This window comes from Puma concolor, chromosome E2 (genome assembly GCF_028749965.1).
Source record: "Puma concolor isolate L17-30 chromosome E2, mPumCon1.1.hap2, whole genome shotgun sequence".
Taxonomy (NCBI): domain Eukaryota; kingdom Metazoa; phylum Chordata; class Mammalia; order Carnivora; family Felidae; genus Puma; species Puma concolor.
The window spans coordinates 1,707,401-1,728,196 of record NC_141681.1 but is presented as its reverse complement, the minus strand read 5'-3'; the positions used below and the strand labels follow the sequence as shown (position 1 = coordinate 1,728,196).

The 20,796-nt window shown below is 62.5% G+C and overlaps 2 protein-coding genes and 1 long non-coding RNA gene across 3 annotated transcripts; 1 reads left to right on the top strand and 2 right to left on the bottom strand.

The window, feature by feature from the left end:
- Positions 1–7,704: 7,704 nt before the first annotated feature.
- On the bottom strand, positions 7,705–12,929 carry LOC147573287 (uncharacterized). The gene is made up of 2 exons (XR_015244582.1): positions 12,442–12,929; positions 7,705–8,670 (listed from the first exon to the last, which is right to left on the bottom strand). It is a non-coding gene; the product is annotated as an uncharacterized LOC147573287 (long non-coding RNA).
- A 114-nt stretch (positions 12,930–13,043) lies between these two features.
- Positions 13,044–17,539, top strand: CDT1 (chromatin licensing and DNA replication factor 1). Its single transcript, XM_086688701.1, has 10 exons — positions 13,044–13,405; positions 13,964–14,059; positions 14,132–14,286; positions 14,810–15,007; positions 15,102–15,247; positions 15,412–15,512; positions 15,952–16,140; positions 16,382–16,522; positions 16,595–16,796; positions 17,210–17,539. Exons 1-10 carry the CDS (start codon positions 13,175–13,177, stop codon positions 17,371–17,373), a joined length of 1,623 nt encoding a protein of 540 aa, XP_086544827.1. The 5' UTR covers positions 13,044–13,174; the 3' UTR covers positions 17,374–17,539.
- Positions 17,540–17,959: 420 nt separating this feature from the next.
- Positions 17,960–20,541, bottom strand: APRT (adenine phosphoribosyltransferase). The gene is made up of 5 exons (XM_086688702.1): positions 20,371–20,541; positions 20,133–20,239; positions 18,905–19,038; positions 18,596–18,674; positions 17,960–18,349 (listed from the first exon to the last, which is right to left on the bottom strand). The coding sequence occupies exons 1-5, from the start codon at positions 20,448–20,450 to the stop codon at positions 18,207–18,209; spliced, it is 543 nt and encodes a 180-aa protein (XP_086544828.1). The 5' UTR covers positions 20,451–20,541; the 3' UTR covers positions 17,960–18,206.
- Between the last annotated feature and the right edge of the window lie 255 nt (positions 20,542–20,796).

The window sequence follows — 20,796 nt, the reverse complement described above, 5'->3', positions numbered from 1 at the left end:
CAAGAGCAGAGTGTGAGGTGGGGTGAGGAGAACACCGAGGATGGGGGGGGGTCCCAGAGCGGGCAGGGCCACAGCCCCCGCACAGCTTCGGGGACCTGGCTCCCAGCGCTGACCCTCCCGGCTGGCTCCCGAAACAGCAGCGCCGAGAAGGGGCGGCCTCAGAACTGGCGGGACAGGTGTGCCCCGCATGGAACAGAATGCCTGCGTGCCAGACTGGCGGGTTGCAAAAGGCTGGACCGAACCTAACTATCCGCCCTCGGGAGACGCTCCGCTCCGTAGGTTACAGCGTATCCTGCAGGAGAGTAGCCCCTCTGCCTCCGCAGGCCCATCTCTCAGATACAATGTGACAGCCGAGGGAGGCGGAGGTGGGGAGCCCAGGCTACACTGTATCCCTGGAGAGCACGCAAGGCGCAAGGAGGAGCCAGGCCCAGAGACTCACCGAGACAGAGATGCAGAGACACACAGAGAGAGCATAGGGGCGAGGCCACGCTATCAGGGCAGGGCGGGAAGGGAACAGAATGGCCACTGAAATACTCTTGCGGGGCCATTTAGACTTCTTGCTGTATACATACAGTATCACGTTTCACAAAAGAAATTTAAATTGAACACAGCGGGGACAGATTCTCAGAAAAAGAGCTTCCCGGCCCGCCTGCTTGCCGGCAGGGGAGCGTCTCGGGAACACGCGTCCCCATCCTTTGCCGCTGAGGACACGTGGGTGTGGGTGGGAGGGCCATTTGCCACCGAACAAGCCGGGCCTTGATTCCAGCTTTCTCATTCCAAGTCCAAAGCCATTTTGGTCCTACCACCCCACAGCTCAGAGCCCTGCTACCCTCACTGTTGAGAGCGTGCACGAGTGGGAGAGAGGGGCAGAGAGAGAGAGAGAGAGAGAAAGAGGGAGAGAATCCCAAGCAGTCTCCATGATCAGTGCAGAGCCCCCTACAGGGCTCAGTCACACGGCCCTGGGATCATGACCTGAGCAGAAATCAAGAGTTAGACGCTCAACCGACTGAACCACCCAGGCGCCTCTAAAGATTTCATCTCAAGAGGAAACAACCCCAGTGTCCCTTGATAGATGAATGGATAAACACAGGCGGCCCGCCCGCACACCGGACGCCTTCCAGCCGCGAGGAGGAACGAAGCCCCGCGCACGGCCGTGCGGACGCACCATGCACACGGCGTGCCCAGGACACAAGTCAGACACGGGCGACGTACTGCGCGATCCCACTGGCGTAAAACACCCAGAGGAGGCCAGTTCGTAGGCACAGAAACCAGACGAGAGGTTCCCCGGGGGCCGAGGGAGGGAGGGAGCAGGCAGTGGGTATTTAACGGGGACAGAGTTTCCGTCTGGGAAGATGGGAAAGTTCAGGACACAGTTGTGGCGATTGCACAACACTGTGAATGTACTCGCTGCCCCGGATCCGTCCACTTAAAAGGGCTGCAGTGAGGGGCGCCTGGGTGGCTTGGTCGGTTGGGAGTCCGACTTCAGCTCAGGTCATGATCTCACGGTCCGTGAGTTCGAGCCCCCCGTCGGGCTCTGTGCTGACAGGTCGGAGCCTGGAGCCTGTTTCTCCTGTGTCTCCCTCTCTCTCTGCCCCTTCCCTGCTCATACTCTGTCTCTCTCTGTCTCAAAAACAAATAAACATTAAAAAAAAAAAAAAAAAAAAAAAGGGCTGCAGTGAGGAGTCTCGTCTCACGGGTGTTGACCACCATCAACAACCGAAGAAACACAGGCAGGGGCAGGATGCTTTCCGGGCAGCCCACCCCAAGTCCTCCACCCGGGAGCCCCCCCAGCAGCGCCAGCCACCTTCCCTCCTCCTTCTGAATATTGTTTTCCTGACTCCCAGCCAAGGACTTGATGAACTTTGGGGGAGTTAGGATTTCTTTTTGTTTCTCTGAGAACATCCCCATTCAGTTTCCCGCTTCCTGGAAACAGAGAACAGGGGCCGATCCAGGGGAGGAGCGGCTCTTTGTCCTGGCTGGGGACGTGACTGGCCCAGAGTCAGCGGCGGCACTGAGTCGGGTCTGGACCTGGCCGCTGGCCCCCCGGGCTGCATCGCGAGGGTGGGAGTCGGGGCACACGACGCACAAACGTGCCCACAGGTGCCCGTGGCCGGGGGCCCTTCGCGCGTTTCTACCGGGAATCCAGTGGGGCCCGAAACCCACACCTGCTGGTGGAGAAGGTCACCAGATGAGGAATCGGCATTTTCCACGTGAACCCAGCATTTAGCGGTCTGTCAGCAGTTTCCCACCCGCCCGCCCTCCCCCCACCTCAGCAGTAAAAGCGACTGCAGCTGCACGGGCTGGCGGGAGGGACTGAGATGAGCGAGGAGCAGGTGGCCTGGACCCGAGCAGCGGACTCCCCAGACCCGCAGCAAATGGGTGGGACCGGTGTCCGGTGTCCCCGCGGCTGACAGGCCCACGGGGCAAGCAGGGGTGAGAGGCTCCAGGGAAGGGGCTGAGGGCTCTGGCCAGGCCTCCACAGCAGGCCCCACATCGGTGCCTGCTGCCCTTCCCGCTCTGCCCACGAGGGCAGGAAGGATGACGGTGCCCGGCAGCCACGGGGACAGGGTGAGGGAGAGAGGCTGGCACAGAGCAGCAGAGGCCGGTGGCTGCGTCGCAGAGGGCGCCTGACCTCGGGGAGCACGGTTCCCCCTGGGAAATGGGGTCGTTTCCAGCATCCGGACAGTTTTTGGGGTGAGAGGGGGAGCTGTGGAAAATCAAAACCTGCACAAAGCAGGTGAACGAGAGAAGAGGGAACAGGTCAAACGTGGACAGACCCCTTGTCTGGCGAGAGCAAGAGGCCCCCACGGGGCCGTCCGCACGGCGGGCGGGCTCTGACCACCCCGCGGCCCGAGCCCGTGCCCAGCACGCGCCGTGAGGGGCCGCGAAGACTGGGTGAGACGGGTCATCACATTCGTCGGCTGGGATCTGAGGCCGGGGATCGACGCTGCACCAAAGGTTTTCAAGAAAAGCACTAAGACTGGAGGGTTTCTAACACTTTAGGGGACGGAGCCCGGAGAGTGGTACCGGACCCCGCGGCCGAGGGCGCGCCCTTGGCGGGTCCCCGGGGGGCCCCTGCGGCAGGGAGGCCGGGTGGCTGCGAGGACTCGAGGACTCGGGGCGGCTCTGTGCAGGGGCGTGGTTCCTTCGAGGGGAGCACCGGCCAGGTGCCAAGGCACAGAGGAGAGGAGGTATTTCTTCACGGCCAAGAGGCCGGCCCACGTCTAAGTGCCCCGCTTCCCTCTGGTCACTGGGGGAGATTCTGAGACCTTTGCCCCTAGCAACACCCTGAAGGAATCCAGGGACAGAAAACCCAGGCGGTCCGGACAGGGCAGGCTCAGCAGTCCGCCTTCCAAGCCGGGCCAAGGTGGGTTTCGCTGCGTGAGCAGGGGGAGGTCCTGGCCCCAGTCAAAGGTGCGGTTCCCCAGCCCTCCTCGGTGCTCCGCGGCCTCCTCCAGGCCTGCTGACTCACGCGCCTGCGCCCGTGGGCCCCCTGGCTCTCCCAGGAGCGTGGGGGAGGAGTGCCTGGCCCGTGCGCAGACTTGGCTGGCCCTGGACTGGACGGGGCCCTTTCCCTGCCTACACTTCTGGGCTGGGGACTGCAGGGCCCGCCTGAGGGGGGAGCCGGTGCGGGGCAAGGCTACGCCTCCCTCGCTTGCAGGAAGCTCCCCGGTGCAGGGTTAACTGACGAGGGCCCCGCTCTGTCCGTCCTGAGTGCTTTCCAGGCTCCTGCAGGCGCCTGCTGGCCCTTCGGCGTGACTGGGTTTCCTTAATGTCACTGGTTTGGCATTGACCTATGGCCCCCAGCTGTGGTCCTGCTGGTGGAAGTCACCCGCCAGCTCACTCAGGTGCAGGGAAGGGAGGAAACTTCCGCGTGCCTCCAGCAAGTAGACGGTGGGCAGCAGGGCCCCAGCGTTTGAGAGCAGAGCATGACCAAAGAAGAACGGGCACAATGGTGTCCTCTCCCACCCCGGGGCTCTGGCGGGACCAGAGAAAGGAGACGGGAGGTCCTGAGGACTCAGACCCACGGGTCAAAGGCCAGCTACACTCCCCTTCTGCATTGCGCACACGGTCAGGGTCAGGGGTCAGAGCTCTGGGTGGAGGGTGGGCATGGGAGGGGCACCATCGAGGTTGGGGGCCCGTGTGATTCTGTCGTCTGCGGCCACACCGAGCCGGCTGCCAGCGGCCACAGTTGGTGGTCAGTGCCGTAAAACGGCATCCGAAAAAGGCGCCGACCTTGCACCCACTCTGGAGGGCTCTGTGGCCCTCCACGTGCAGGCGACGTGTCGATCTCGGGGGTGCAGAGTCACCTGAGCCAGAGCCCTGGGGACCCCAGGCTCGTGGTCACAGGCAGTTACATCCCAGGGGGGCCGGTGCGGCGGGAGCAAGTTTGCTAACCGCCTGGGCGGTCAGGAAGGGCTGGCAGGCGAGGGGGCTGCTCAGGTGTCCCACAAGATCGAGGGGAGGTTTGCCAGGGTGGGGGAGATGGCCTTCCCAGCAGAGATGTGACAGAGAGCAAGGCATCTGGGGGACCCGAGCAGGCCTGTGTGCAGGCAGTGGGGCACTGGGACAGGGTGCCAAAAACCCTGTGGGTGACCCAAGCCCCTGAGGGGAGGCTCCCTGAGCCTGCCTCTTGGGTCTGAATGCTCAGGACCTCCCGTCCTATCGGGTCCCCTCACCCCAGGCCAGAGCTGCCCAAGGCCCCACGTGGTCATCTGGCGGCCCCACTGGGCTGCACTTAGCCCTTCCTCCCTGCCCACTTCTTTCCCCGCTCAGCAGAGACCACAGCCTCCTCCAGGCCTCTGGCCCCACATCTGTCCTCCACGGCCGTTAACACAGATCTGCTCACCGCTTCCCTTCCTGCGAGCCTCAGGAGGAAGTTCAACCCGCTCTGTGGTATTACAAGCCCTTGGTGGTCTGCTGACCATTCCTGTCCGGCCGCACGGTGCTCCTGTCCACCCTCCGATCAAGGCCCAAAGCCCCGGGTCTGGGCCTTCCGTGCTTGGGTCCATTCTGCTCTGTGGCTGTTACTTGTGACCATTCAGTTCTTGCTCCTTGAGGGCGGCCCTCCAGGCAGGCACAGGCGCCACTGACCCTGGCGGCCAAGTGTAGCCACGTGCCCACAGCCACACACACACAGGTCGGTGGACAAGCCAGCATCTGACCTGAGCCTGAGTCCACCCCTTCAATCCAAAGTCATAGGCTTTTTTCTTTTTTTAAGATTTTATTTTTAAGTAATATCTGCACCCAATGTGGGGCTCGAACTTACTACCTCGAGATCAAGAGTTGCACGCTTCGCCGAATGAGCCCGCCGGGCGCCCCCAGAGTCATAGGCTCTGCCCAGGTAATGGCCTCAGCCTCTGGCTGCTTCCCACCTCTCAGGCTTCGGCCTCGGCTAGGACAGTCTTTGTTTTTTATGTTTTAAAAATAATTTTTACTTATTTATTTTGAGAGAGGGAGGGAGAGCAGAGCAGGGGAGGAGCAGAGAGAGAGAGGGAGACAGAGAGAGAGGGAGACAGAGAGAGAGGGAGACAGAGAGAGAGAGAGAGAGAGAGAGAGAGAGAGAGAGAGAGAGAGAGAATCCCAAGCAGGCTCCATGCTGTCAGTGCAGAGCCGGACTCGGGGCTTGAACCCATGACCTGAGCTGAAATCAAGAGTCAGACACTTAACCAACTGAGCCACCCAAGGCTCCCCTGGGACAGTCTTTCAAAATACAACACCTGGTCTTGCTTCTCCTGAGCGCAGACTTCCGTAGCCCTAAGAGAATCCCAAAGTGCTCTCTGCGGCCAGAACCACCTTGCAGGCGCCCCCTCACGGCCAGGCTGCCGGAACCGGCCCAGCCCTGGCTCCCCGAGAGCTGCCGTGCAAGTTCAGGTCCCAGAGGAAGCGACGCCCCCGCCCAGGGGGCTCCTGCCAGCTGAGGCTGGTGCAGGGGAAGGTGGTTGACAACACCGGTCTGTAGACCTGGTGAAGTGTGGGATGTTCACCTTAGAAACAGAGCATGCCAGCTATGTTACCAGCGAAAGATGGACACATCAAGGAATAAAGTAGAATTACAGTCCGGGACAAACATGCTGCGGCCAAACCATAGGCAGGTGTGGGGACAAAGGAAAGGCAGGCGGTTTCAAAGAGAAAAGGGTAAGCTGGAAGGGCTGTGACGAGCTAAATGTGTGGCGGTAAGCTGGGGGTGGACGTGTGGCTTCTCCCTGGCGCAGCTGTTCGGAGGGGTGGGGAAAGGTCCTTCCTCAGGCTAGGGCAGCAGAGGAGCGCCCACGTGCTGGGCGAGCCCCTCTCTTCCTGTTGGGTCTGCAGGTGGCAGGCCGTGAGAGCGACCCCTGCCCACCTCCCGACTCCCCTTGTGAGGTTTCCCAGTGGACACTGGCCGTGGCCCCCCCCCCCCCCGGCCCCCGCGAGGTCACCTAGTCGGGGCCGGGCTGTGCGCTCCCCGCAGGACACACGGAACTCACCTGGGTCGGGAGTGGCTTGTGGCAGGGCCCCCCAAAATCGTTAGGTGACACAGGCCCCTCCAGGGCAGTCTGCACCAGAGCAGGGAGGCGCGGCGAGCTCGGCCAGGTGGGCACCTGCTGGGGGCGGGCCTGGCCTTCCCCGCGGAGCGAGCCCCCCATCCCCCCAGGGTTCAGGCGCGGCCTGTGACGGTCCCGCAGGGTCCTCGTGCGGTTACAGGCATTCTCCCCGGGGCTCTTCTATTCACGAGGGTCGCCTTCCCACGGAGGGCAGGGCAGCAGAGCTCAGGGCAGGAGGAGCGGGACCTGCCGAACCCTCGGGCTGAGGTGACCCACGCGACCCCGGCGGCCTCCAGGGGCCCGCGCCGCAGCGGGGCCAGCCACCCCCCCCCCCCCCCCGGGGCCAGCCACCCCCCCCCCCCCCCCCCCCCCCCCCCCCGGCCCCCGGAGTGGGAAATCGCTATGCGCGCCCCGGTCCCGGCCCCGCCCCCACCAAGCCCCGCCCCCGATGGCACCGCCCCGCCACTCCCTCCCGGCCACGCCCCATCCGTGAGCCACGTCCCGAAGTCTCGTCGCCGCAGTCAAATTGCCCTCCCGGCCCCACCCAGCTCTGGAGCCCCGCCCCTAACCTGGTCCCCGGAAACGCGCCACCGGCCGACTCGTCTCCGGCCCCGCCCCTTCTGGCGCGAGGCCCCGCCCCGTACCTCCGCCTCCCGCCCTCGCGTGATTGACAGCGCAGGGCTGCACCTGCGGGCCAGTCTCGCGGTTGCGCGTTCTCGCGCCGCCTGGGGTTGGGGGCCCGGGGTCTCCCGCCCTGCAGGGCCGCGCACCGGCTCTGCCCTGCCCTTCGGCCTCCTGCCCGCGCCGCTCGCCGCTGCTGCCCTGAGGATTGGGACAGGGCCGCTGGGACCTGAGCTTCCCCCCTGCACTCGCTGTTGGTTAATTTCAGACGCTCCGGTCGCTAATTGGAAAACTGGAGTCTATTTAGAACAACTTGGGCACGTGAACCCATTTCCAACTCTGAATTTCATGAAATCTAAATAAAGATCAAGTATTTCCACGAAAATTGAGCGCGTTCCAAGTTGAGATGTGCTGTAAGCTGTAAAACACGGACTGCACTTAGTATGCTTAGTACTAGGACTTAGTGCTGACTGCGATGTTGATGGTGGCGAACAATCAGTCCGTTGATAAAGTTTACATTGGTTACCTGTCAAAATGATAACATTTGAGATATAATGGATAACACAAAAAAATATATATTTACAAAAATTTTAAATTACTGTCACCTGATTTTTTATTTTCTTCATGTAGCTACTAGAAAATGTAAAATCACACCTGTGGCTCCTGCTACATTTCTTTATTAGAGAGAGGAGAGCGAGCACGTGCGCCAGCGAGGGGCAGCGGAGGGAGAGAGGAAGGGCGGGGAGAGAATCCAAGCAGGCTCCCTGCCCAGTGCAGAGCCCAGTATGGGGCTCGATCCCGCAACCCTGGGGCCACGACCCCAGCCAAAATCCAGAGCCGGAAGCTCAACCCACGGGGCCACCCAGGCGCCCCTCCCGCTACCTTTCCGTCTTGCCGTGCTGCTCTGGACGCTCACATGTGGACCGGGACACAGTGTGCCCTATCCCCACCCTGACATCCTCTGAAAGCAGGTGTGCTGTTGCTGGTGTCTGTCACTATCATACGGGGGCTTGAAGCTACGTGTGCTTTCCCAGGGCTCTGCCGAGAGCACGTTCTGTATAAGGTCCCCCACATAAGGATGAGGCATGCGAGGCTCAGGGAGGAGGGGAGACCGAGACCTCCCAGGTCACTCGACCAGTGGGCAGCAGTCCCCTTTGCCCGATCACGTCACGGATTCCAAGGCTGGCTGTCTGGTGGACAGTGAGCCAAGTGCAGGCTGATCCTGGCTGAGACCCAAATGCCTTCAAGGAAGGTGAAGTTGCCTCCAGACTTGGTAAAGGATGATGCATTATAAGCCAAGACCATGAAAACCTTGTGGGGTTTTCTGCAGGGTCCAGGGGATCACCGAAAGCCTGAATGCCACCATTACTCTCCAGCCCCATCTGGTCTCCTGGGGAAGAGTGGCGGTTGAGAGGCGGAGGAGGACGTGGGCAGCTGGTTCCTTGGTGCCCCAGCTTTATGCCCTGCAAGTCCGTTTCTTCACCCAAAGATGGGGTGTGGCTCGTAGGTTCGCCACAGGGTGAACCTGAGGGTGAGACAGATAGGTTATTCCAGGGATGGGGAACAAGGCCTGCACGCCGCACACAACAGAGTCCAGCTCTCCCTGTTTGGTGACACTGCTTTGAAAACTGTCAGGCACCACACACACCTGGTGGTGGCTGTAATGTGCAAATGGCTCCGGGGCAGAGCAGTGGAGGTGACACCATTCATGCCATGCGTGTGATGTGGTGACAGACCAGGGGGTGGGATGGGCTCTAGGGAAGTTAAAGGTGGTCAGCCGTGGCTGTAACTCAAACTCAGAACTTAGCGCAACTCTGATCATTTTTTGGAGTGTGGTTAAAATGATGACAGTGGTGGCCCTCTGGACTCTATTCTCAATTCTGTTCTCTTATCAGATATTCCTGTGGTCACTCCTTGCCATTCAGGTGTCATCTCCAAGAGGCCTCCCTAAATCCTCAGATCTAAAGAGGCTCCCCACTCAATCTCATGACTGGGTTTTAAATTCTTTATCTGAAATTACTATTATTTATTTGAGAGAGAAAGAGAGAGCACAAGCAGAAGAGGGACAGAGAGATAGAGATAGAGAGAGAGAACGCGCGCGGGAGAATCCCAAGCAGGCTCCACAGTCAGTGGGGAGCCCGATGTGGGGCTCGAACTCACGAACCAAACAGTGAGATCATGACCTGCCTAAGCTGAAACCAAGAGTTGGACACTCAACCGACTGAGCCACCCAGGCGGCTCTGAAATTATTTTAACAAGACTAATTTCTCTACTAGTCTCTGTCCACTAGAATATGAGCTCCTTGAGGGCAGGGGCCTCATCAGTCTTGGTCTCAGCCTGGCACATAGTGGACCCTCATGGCACAGCCTGTAATGGGCTTTCAGCAGCCAGGCTTCCAGATGGCACTCAGTAAAAACTGGCTCATCACATGAATGAAGGCATAGCGCCAATGTCCCAGTTTCTCCAGGGTAAACATCCACAAACAAGGGTTCTAGTCCCTTGTTATCTGGTCTGTCTCTTGGCATTTTAGCCAGGCTATAACCTCTTAGCATTCCATACCTATAGACCAACGTGACATTTCAGGTGGAGCCTGGGCAGAACTCAGCAGAGAAGGGCTTTCACTACCCTTATTCTATTTTTCTTTTATTTTTAAAATAATATTTATTTTGAGACACAGAATGCCAGCAGGGGAGGGGGAGAGAGAGGAGGAGAAAGAGAATCCCAAGCAGGCCCCGCACCATCAGCAGAGCCCGATGCGGGGCTCGATCTCACAAACCATGAGATCACGACCTGAGCTGAAATCAAGAGTCAAACACTTGACTGAGCCACCCACGTGCCCTTCGCTTCCCTTATTCTAGACTCTATGCTTTTATTAACGTAGCCTCATATGGATCAACTTTTTGACCAGGCTTTAGTCAAGACTCCTTGGGTTGGAAGAAACAGAAATCCACGCAGAGGCACTTTAAGCAAAAGAGGCAAATGTTCGGGAAGGGCTACAGGCTGCTTCATAAAAACCTGGGCCATCGCGAAGGGCAGTGGGTCTCCCAAGAGAGCACATTGGAAACCATTACAAACCATCTGATTTAGCTGTGTGTGGCTGCCTGTCCCTGGGCCACACGGTCCCTTGCTCACTCTGTCACCACACACATGGTGGCGGTGGCCGTCCTACTCCATCTCACTTCCCACAACCAGAGGGGACAGAAGGGTGAGCTCTCCCCGTAGAGTCTTGGGTCCCAGGAGAGGATCTGATTGGTTCAGCTGTGCACCTCTCGTCCAATCAGCTGTGACCGAAAGGTAGGGGTCATACCTTGCAGAGGTGGCTGTGGACCCCATTATTGTAGGTGGGTGGGCAATTTCTTAAGAAGGAGCTGCCCCAAGCCTTAAGTCACCCCAAAAGGCCTAGTCTCCAGTAATGACATTAAAAGTAACAGAGGCACAGCCAGACGCAGTGCCATGGCATGGACACTGGCCACAGCACTGGAGGTGGTCCCCAGGCCCCTGCTGTATGGCATGTGTCCCTCCGGCTGCTGGCTGGCCTTTGAAGACCATGTGTCCCTTTGCTGCTGGCAGTGCATGCAGACAGCACTGTTCAGTCCCCAGACTCCCCCCTCACACGGGCAGACACATTTTAGATTCACCTTCCTGATCCCACAAGAGCCTGTGAAGGGTCCTTTAGGACGCAGCTATCCCCAGAGCCATTCAGGCCTCCCACGGCCTGCTTCTGCCTCTGCTTGTGCCCCAGGGAGCCGGCCAGAGCACAGCAAGGCCACGCATGTCCCTCCCAGGAGTCCCCCTGAGGAGAATGTGCCTGGGAGTGCGTGGCCGAGTCACGCAGCCATGTGGTGGCCAGGCAGGCAGGGAGTGCTCTCTTATGGGGGGGGGGTTCCCGGATTTGTCGCGACCCTAGGGCCTGCCTCCCATCCCCTCACACAGCTCTCTTGGGAAGCACGAGCCTAGCCAGCACGCTGTGGTTCCAGGCCGGTGGGTAGGCAGGTGCAAGACAAATGAAATGCTGGCAGAAATTCCTAAGCATTTTGGAGACTCTGGGAAGGCTCCTGCTTCTCAGCTTATCTACGGAGGGCAGGGACTGGGCCAAACCGCTGGCTGGGAGCCAGATATCGGAGTCACTGCGGTTAGATTCAGCTGCCTGTACCTCTCCAAGACCAGGATTGTTTATCTTCTAAACGTGAAACAGAGCATAGAGAACCACAGTGTATCTGGGAGAGAAGACAGCTCCCTCCCTCCTGATGAGCAGCTATGAGCAGAAATATTTACAAAGTCCCCTTATCACCATTGGTCTGAAGAAGAGGCTGTGCCTAGAATTCGTGATGCCATTACAGTCCCAGAATCCTACGCTCTCCCTCTATAACGCATAGCAAGCTTACATTTGGAGTGTTCCCTTCTGACTGAGGTCAATTCTTTTTTTTTTTTTTTTTTAAGTTTATTTATTTTCAGAGAGACTGCGTGAGCAGGGAGGGGCAGAGAGAAAGAGACACAGCATCCCAAGCAGGCTCCACACTGTCAGCACAGGGCCTGACATGGGGCTCAAACTCACAAAACCCTGAGATCGTGACCTGAGCCGATACCAAGAGTTGGATGCTTGACTGACTGAGCCACCCAGGCGCCCCTCAACTGAGGTCATTTCTTGCCTCTAACCCCCAACCACTGTTTTGATTACAAAATCTATTTCACCAGGGCGCCTGGGTGGCTCAGTGGGTTAAGCATCCAACTTCGGTTCAGGTCATGATCTGGTGGTTCGTGGGTTCCAGCCCCACATCCGGCTCTGTGCTGACAGCTCAGAGCCTGGAGCCTGCTTCGGATTCTGTGTCTCCCTCTCTCTCTGCCCCTCCCCTGCTCACGCTCTGTCTGTCTGTCTCTCTCAAAAATAGATAAACATTAAAAAAATTTTTTTTTATAATAATAAAAAAAAGAAACCTATTTTACAGGACCACCGGGGTGGCTCAGTTAGTTGAGCGTCTAATTCATGGTTTCGGCTCAGATCATGATCTCGCGGTTTCGGTTTTGTGGATTCAAGCCTAGCATCCACTTGGGACTCTCTCCCCCTGCCTCTCCCCTGCTCGGTGCTCTCTCTCTCTCTCTCAAAATAAACAGTCTTAAAAACAAAACAAACAAAACAAAACAAAACGACACGACACATATTTTAGGTGGTGGCCTAGAGCACAAATAGCAAAACGGAAATGGAACAGCACTTAGCCTTAAAAATGCTGGTTGCAACCCTGTCCGCGGATCCCTGGGTGGCCGATAACTTGCTACAGGCCGTTCACAAAGTATGAACCTGGGACATACAGGAAACGGTCGTTTCTGTTTTCCAAACGCTCGGCTCCTTACGGAAAGCCTGGAGAAGACGGAGGAACAAAGCCCCCAAGCTGGCGCTCGGCCTTCGGAGGACACCCCAACGGCTGCGCCCTCGCGCCTCCCGGGCAGCGGGGTCTCCAGGACTCCAGACGACCTCGGCCGTAGGCTCTGGGGACTAACACCCCTTTTCTTGCCACTGATCCCGTTCTGAAAGCCACTCTTCCTTTTAAAAACATGGCAGCGGGACTGACATACGATTCGCACCCAGAGCCGAGGCAGGGGTCTTCGTGCGGGGGTCTGGCTGCCCCGGGGCGCCTCGCCGCGGAGGGCCAGTGTCGTCCAACGCGCACCGCTTGCAACTCAAGCAGGAAGTGCGTAGCATGTCTCTCTGCTCCGGGACCGCACTGGCTCGACGACCGCCGCCAGCCGGGGAGGATCGTCAACTCCCCAAGCCCTGCGGAGGCGGCCGGCTCTAAGGCGCATGCGCGCTGCGGCCCGGCAAAAAAAGAGTACCAGTGCGCATGCGCCCCGGCGAGTCCATTTCCCGGCCTCCCCCGCATCCCGCCCTGGCGCCGAAGGTTCCGCCCGCGGAGGGGCGGGGCCACGCGCGGCGGGAAAATCGGCGCGGAGCGCGGCCCCACTTCCGGCCCCGGACTGTACTCTGCTCGGTCTCGGTCCCGCCGGGTCCCCGGCCCCCGGCCCTGGGTCCCGCCATGGCACAGCCCCGTCTCACCGACTTCTTCGCGCGCCGCCGCCCCGGGCCCCGCGCCGCGCCGCCGCGGGCCAAGCCGGCCTGGCGCACCCCGAGCCCCGCCAAGCCGGCACCCCCCACCCCGGCCCGGACCCCGGGAGGCAGCCGCAAGCGCGCCCGCCCGCCCGCCGAGCCCACGCGCGACCACCCCGCGCCGCCCGCGCGCAGGCGGCTGCGGCTACCGGCCGACACGGTGAGGCCGCGGCGGGGAGAGGGGGGAAACTGAGGACGGGGAGGGGGGCGGGGTGAGTGGATGAGCACCGACGGGAGAAAGCACTTGGAGGGGAGAGCCGGGAAACAGGGCGGGGTGGCCCACAAAAAGACTTGCCCTGGAGGGAGGGCGCGGACCAGGGGGTTGTATGCACGCGGTAAACCGAAGCCTCGAGAGGGAGGACTCGACCATTCGGAGAACGGGCCTGGAGCCGCTGTGGGAGACAGTAGAGAAAGCGCGGGGCCGGGTCACTTGAGACCCGGCAGGTGGGCCGGCCCGCTGGAGAGCACCTCAGTGGGGGTGGGGACAGAAGGTACTGGAGTTAGCAGGGCCGGAGGGCCCGAGCGCAGTGGGCGGCTGCGTATCTAGCTTGCCAGCGAGGCTGGGCAAGGGGTCAGGCCTGGCCCCTCTGACTTGACTCCAGCAGAAACTGTCATTGATGCCCCCAGCAGCTGGTGTGTAGCCAGCTGAGGGAAGTAGGAAACCCTCTCTTACCGCAGGGTGTCCTCACTCCTTCTCCTTTGCGGTCCTGTCCACCAGGTCTCGAGCCCCAGTGCCCTGGCCGCCCCAGGCTCCCCAGAGGAGGCCACTCTCTCAGCAGGTCAGCTGCCCTGCTTGGCAGCCCAGGAGGACAAGGTGAGGCTGGCCCCGGGGGGAGGGAGAGTGGTGTGGGGGTGACGGCCAGCTGATGGCATCTGGTGTCCACAGGCCTCCTCAAAAGTCACACTTTCTGAACTCAAGTCGTGCCTACAGCGGGCACGGGAGCTAGGGGCCCGGGCCCAGGAGCTGAAAGCAAGTGCCCAGAGGAAGGATGCCGGGGAACCCTGCGTGCTGGAGGACCAGGGCCAGCCAGCAGGGCCGTGGTGAGTCCTGGGTGGGCAGACAGGCACCCAGGGAAAGGCTAGGTTGGTGGGAAGATGGCAGGTGGGACAAGGCTGGGGGGGCTGCTCCCCTTCCAGTCCCTGCCACTCACTTGCTCTGCACCTCAGCCTCCATCCATAAGAGGGTGCCCGTTCTCGCCTCAGTGGCCCTTGTGACTTTGGAATGCCGTCTACAGCTGCCATTTGTTGGGTATTTGTCTCCTGCGCCCACGTCTGTCCTCCCCAGCTCCTGAGGTCGTATGTGCCTCGTAGAGATAAGGAGCCAGGACTTCCCTAGGTGACCGGGCGAGATGTGAGGCCACGCTCTTCTGGTTCCAGCCCTAGTGCTGGTGACGGGAGACGGGGCGCGCCGGGGCTTTGGGACTGGTGTGTGGTGTGTCACGGGAACAGGCACGGTTTTCAGGCCCCGGCTCCGGGGTCTCCCTGGCCATTTGGCCTGCCTGCCGTCGGTGTTGGAGGGTGTGGGTCTGGTGCTTCTCCTGAGGCCTCGCTCCCCTCCTGGCAGCGCCCAGAAGGCACCCGCCTACCAGCGCTTCCACGCCTTGGCCCAGCCGGGGCCCCCGGGGCTTGTGCTGCCCTACAAGTACCAGGTGCTGGCCGAGATGTTCCGCAGCATGGACACCATCGTGGGCATGCTCTACAACCGCTCCGAGACCGCGACCTTCGCCAAGGTGAAGCAGGGCGTCCAGGACATGATGCGCAAGTGAGTGGCCCGCAGAGGGTGGGGGCCTCACCCTGCCCGGACGGTCCAAGTGTGCCCTTCCCGGCGCGCTCTGACCCAGCACCTTGTCCCGCAGGCGCTTCGAGGAGCGCAACGTGGGCCAGATCAGAACCGTGTACCCCGCTTCTTACCGCTTCCGCCAGGAGCGCAACGTCCCCACCTTCAAGGACGGCGTCAAGAGGTCCGATTACCAGCTTACCATCGAGCCGCTGCTAGACCAGGGTGAGCGCGCTCTGACCGAGGTCATGCGTGTCCGAGCCTCGGTTTCCCCGCCAGTGACGCTGTGTGATTTTGGGTGTGGCGTGAGGCGTTGGAGACCAGCAGTCTGGGGGCCTGGGTGACGGGGCGGGCCCGGGCGGGGTCTCAGGCCTGAAGTCTTCCCGCAGAGGCTGGCAGCACGGCTCCCCAGCTCACGGCCTCCCACCTCCTGCGGCGCAGACAGGTCTTCGGCCAGAATCTGGTGGAGCGCGTCCGGGAGCACCACAGGGTGAGTGACGGGCGTGACCGGCTCCGTCCTCGGAGGAAGCACCTCCCCGGCAGGCCCTGGGCTGGGCCCCGAAACCGTCCCTGTCATAGCTCCGTCTTACCCCTCAGGAGACGGGCCCTCATGAGAGGCTGACTCTTCGAGTTCTCTTCACCCGTCTCCGTGGCTGCCTCGTGGGGTGGGTGCAGGGCTGGGCGAGAGCCCCGCTCCTGGTTCCCCAGTGGAGGGCCGGGAGCTCAGGGCTGCAGCCTCAGGCCCTGGGGGCGCGTGATGGGCTCAGTGCTGCTCTGTGCTGGGTGTCGTGCCCTTTGGCCCAGCTGAGCACCTGAGCCCAAGATGGCCCGACTGGGCGGGCTAGGAACGCAGCAGCCCTGCCCCCCCCCCCCCCCCGCCCAATGCAGATGTGCCTGGGCTCACCTGGCACTCGCGTCTCCTCACACAGGCCTTCCTCGCCTCCCTGAACCCGCCCATGGTGGTGCCTGAGGACCAGCTGACACGTTGGCACCCCCACTTCAATGTGGACGAAGTGCCTGACATCGAGCCGGCTGAGCTGCCCCAGCCCCCCACCACGGAGAAGCTGGCCACCGCCCAGGAGGTGCTGGCCCGTGCCCGCAGCCTGATGTCACCCAGGGTGAGGCCGCCTTAGGGCTCGCGGGGCGGGCACCCGACAGGCTCCATCCTTGGCCATGCGCCTCCGGGGTGGTGGGACGTGCCCTCCCCCCTTACGGAGCGCTGCCTGCTTGGCAGGCTGCGCCCTGGGCACCGGCCACCTGCCGTGACGCTCAGGGTGAGCCTGGGCCGGCAGACGGCGACCTCCCTGTGGCCGGGCCGGGTGGGGGGGCCTTCTGATTCTCCCCTCTGAACTGCCTCAGATGCAAAAGGCCCTGAGCGACCTGGCTCTGCGTACGGCCAAGTCCGGCAGCCCCGGGTCCCCCAGCCCTGCCCTGCCGGCCACCCCGCCGGCCACCCCGCCTGCCGCCCTGAAGGGGGTGTCCCAGGACCTGCTGGAGCGGGTGAGTGTCCGGGGTCCTGGCAGGGGCCCGTGGGACCGGCTCTCCGCTGACCGTTCTCGGGGCCTACCGCAGATCCGCTGCAAGCAGGCGCAGAAGCAGCTGGCGCAGATGACGCGGCAGCCGGAGCAGGAGCGGCGGCTGCAGCGGCTGGAGCGGCTGCCCGAGCTGGCCCGCGTGCTGCGTGGCGTCTTCGTGTCGGAGCGCAAGCCCGCCCTCACCATGGAGGTGGCCTGCGCCAGGATGGCGGGCAGCTACCGTGCGGCCCTGAGCCCTGGTGTGTGCAGGGGTGGGGCGGGGCCGGGCCCTCCCTGTATTCCCCGCTCAGGATGAGGCTGGGCACGGTGTCCTCGAGCCCCCACCCGGCCCCCAGACCCCCTCAGACAGCGCCGGGCCCCACGGGACTGTGGGTTCCCTCCTGGCCGCAGGGCGACCTCCCCCTTCCCCCCTCCAGGCCCGGTGTTGGGCTCGGTGGGAGGGTCAGCTCCTCAGCAAGGCCATTCTGTCACTGCCCTGGCCCGAGCCCTTCCACCTTCCCACCAGTGGGTCTGCTGCTTGGAGGCTTGGACAGGCCTGCGGGGTGGGGGGCTGGTCCTAAGGCAGGCCCGCTGACTGGTCTGGACCCCCCCCATAAGGGGTCAGTACCCCCTCCCAGGCGCACGGCCCTGCTCACATCCTGTCTGTCTGCAGGGGAGATGGAGAAGCACGTACAGCTGCTCTCTGAGCTGCTGCCCGACTGGCTCAGCCTCCACCACGTCCGCACCGACACCTATGTCAAGCTGGACAAGGCTGCTGACCTGGCAGGTGTCCTTGCCCGGCTGGCCCACCTTGCCCGTGCCGAGGCGGCACTGTGAGCCTCGCGGGCCTGGGCTTAGGTCCTTGGCCTGTCTCTTTTATTCCCTTTAGGAACACAATGCACTTTTCTTCCCCTCCTAACTCCCCACCAGGGTCCCTGGCCAGTGCGGGTGGTGGGCCCACCCTCTTGCAGAATATTGTCATTAAACTGGTTTCTGTTGGTGACTGTCATCGTTGGTGTCTTTGGGGGCATAGTGGAGTGGGGTGGCTCTGCAGTCTGTGCAAGCTTGGGTGAGGCGGTTGGCACAATGCCCCCGATATGTCCACATGGGAATCCCTGGTGACCCAGTAAGCTCGGTGTCACTGCTGGACCCGTACAAGAGGGAGGCGGACTGCAGGACTGAGGGATGCAGGGGGGGCCTGGAGCCCAATTTTTCCTGGAACCTTCAGGAGCCAGCCCCACTCCACTGACAGTGTCATGAGCCACCCTGCTGGTGTGACTGACCACAGCAACTGAGAGGCCGTTTGGGCAGCACCTGCCTCCTGAGAGGCAGCTGGGAGCAGAGAGCCACAGAATGCCACATGCCCGCCCAACCCGCCAAGTGGGATTCCCGCACCTCTTGGCCCCGGATAAAGAACAGCCACTCTAGCAAAGCACTTTATTCACCTCTTTTCAGTGTTTGTAGGTGGCCCTGCAGTGGCCGGGGCTCTGGCCTGAGCTACCGGCTCCAGGCCTCGGCACCTCCAGAACCTGCAGGAAGGGCCCCAGGCGGTAGAAAAAGGCAACTGCGAAAAAGTTAAAAAAAAGTCCAGACGGGTGGCCAGCGCCCCCTGGCGGCCATCGGCCAGCCACGAGGCAGGAACTCCTCTCCGCCAGAGGGGGGAGGGTGGGTCAGTCGTACTGCAGAAGAGAGAAGACCGGCACGGCCCCCAGCTTCTCCCTGCCCTTCAGCGAGGTCAGCTCCACCAGGCTCACGCACTCCAGCACCTCCGCCCGCAGGCGGCCCAGCAGTTCACAGGCCGCATGCATGGTTCCTGAGTGGGTCGGCAGAGGGCACACAATGAGGCCCCACCCAGCCCGGGGGCGGCGAGGGGGAGGAGGTGGCGTGGGGAGGAGGCTCCCACCTGCCCACACAGGGTCTTGCCGCTCACGAGTAAACTGTACAGTGCTGAGGCCCCAACCCACGTCTCACACGTGGGCTGAGCCACTTTCCTGCACCCCCAGCAGTCCTAGCGCCAGGCCCTGTTTGCCAGGGGGAGGGGGGGGGGGGAGACCCTCACCCCCAGTGGCCAGCAGATCGTCCACGACGACCACCTTCTGCCCTGGCTCCAAGGCGTCTCTCTGGATTTCCAGCTCGGCCTGCAGATGGGAAGCAGGCACTCGGTCTGCACGTCTCCAGACGCGGCCCTGGTGTGCAGAGCCTGGGAGGTGGTGCCGACGAGAGCCCAACCCACCCAGCTGCCGCTTGGCTGCGTGAGCTAGGCTGGCGTCTCGGGCAGAGTTGGCATCAGCCGCGGCAGCTACACCCGACCCAGGGGATATCCTCTGGAAGCCCAAGGGTCACGGGTGGCGGTGCCCAGCCCACTCACCTTCCCATATTCCAACGTGTATGAGGCGGACACCGTGGGGCCGGGCAGCTTCCCTCGCTTTCGGATGAGCACGCAGCCCAAGCCAAGCTCCTGGGCCAGGGAGGGGCCGAACAGAAAGCCTCGGGAGTCTAGGCCTGTTGGTCAGAGGTGGGGTGTCAGGGGTGGCTGTGTGGCACGGGAGCACGAGTGTCCCCAGGGGCCAGTGCCGGACAATGGCAAGAAGCCCCTGGCTTTGTTGGCTCCAGCTAAAAGTCCTTGACTGAGCACCTACCTCTGTGCACAGAGCCTGCTGGGTGCTGCAGGGCAGGAGCCGGGGACCCAGAAGCGGAAATAACCGTGTGGCCTCAGGGAAGTTACCTGCTTTCTCCCCACAGCCCTGCCGCCAGCCTGTCACTGGGCTGCTAATAACTAAGGAGCGGACTCAGACGGCTCTTGTCACTCTTGCAGCAGCATCTGCCCTGGAGGGGCTGGCCCCGGGCTATCGCCTGCTATCTCCCGCGGTCACTCACCGGGAAGCGCAGGCCCCACCCCCTAGGGGTGCCGCGAGGGAGGGCTTCCAGAGGAAGGAACCCTCTGAAGGACAAAGTCAAGTGAAAAGCCATGGTCCCGCAGGGCAGCGGGGAGCCATGGGAGGGCCGGGGCATGGCGCGGTCACGGAGACCCGGCCTGCTGGGGTCCTCCCTGAAGCCCCGTGCTGGGCAGAGGCCCTGGCCCACAGCTCAACACACAGACGGGCAACAAGAGTGTTCTTGGCCCAGTGGACTCTGGTCAGACACCCCTGGGGATACTCAGCCCGTAGCCCCACCAGTCCAGAACGGAGGACCAGGAAGTCGGCGAGAGCGAGGGGCACGGCGATGGGGTGACCTTGCCCTCAGCCGGCCACCGCAAAGACGCGCCCACCCTCAGGCGGCCAAGTGCCGCTCAGCAGGTTCATCCTTACAGCCTACTCGAGGGTCGGCAGCCAAGCACGGTGCGACGTTCAGCGTGTCCCCGACGGACGCCCCCCAAGCCTCTCCTAAGCTAACGTGGGTCGCCCCTCCGTCCGCGCCGCTCAGGGCTCAGGGGGGAGGAACGCCCACGGTACCCTCGCGGAGCCTGGCACAGACCCGGCGACCTCTCCGGGCCTCTCGAGACACCCCAGGGCACAGCATCGGCGCCGGGGGCAGGCAGGAGGCCCGGGGAGGGTCCACCTGGGATTCGAGGACCCGCCCCTGCCCCCTCCACTTACCCACGATGTAGTCGATCTTGCCGCCGTGGGTCTCTTTCAGGTGATTCGTCAGGAGGCGGATGGACGCGCGGAAGGAGTCGGGGTCCTTCAGGACGGGCGAGATATCCCTGGCACGCGAGGGCAGGCCTGGTGACCCCCGGGGTCGGGGTCGGGTCCGGGCCCCGCACGGGGACGGGGGGCTCGCTGGCCTGGCCCCGCGCGGTCGCCCCCCCGCCCCGCCCCGCGCCCGCCTCCGCACCTGAACAGCACGCCGGGCACGGGGAAGTCCGGGAAGCTGCGGATGCGCCGCGCCACCAGCTGCAGGTCGGAGTCCGCCATCGCGGGGTGAGCGCGGGGTGAGCGCGGGATGAGCGCGTGTCCTGGAGCGGCAGGGGTGCGCCGGCGGCTCTGCGCCTGCGCGAGCGGGCGGGGCGCCTACGCTAGGCGCCAGTGGGCGGGGCCGCCGTCGCCCGCAGGGACTACCGTATTCCACCGAATCTTGGGTGCCGCGTTGTTGCTCTAGCGCTCTGAACAGGTGCGCCCCGTCCGGCTCGTCGCCGCCGCCGCGCTCGCTCTCCTACCGCGCGGTGCGAGGGGCGGACGCGCGCGGCCACCAACATGAGGGGCCCAGCCCGAGCGTCCCCTGCAGGAGTACGCCGGTGGACGGGGACGGCAGCGGGGGTGC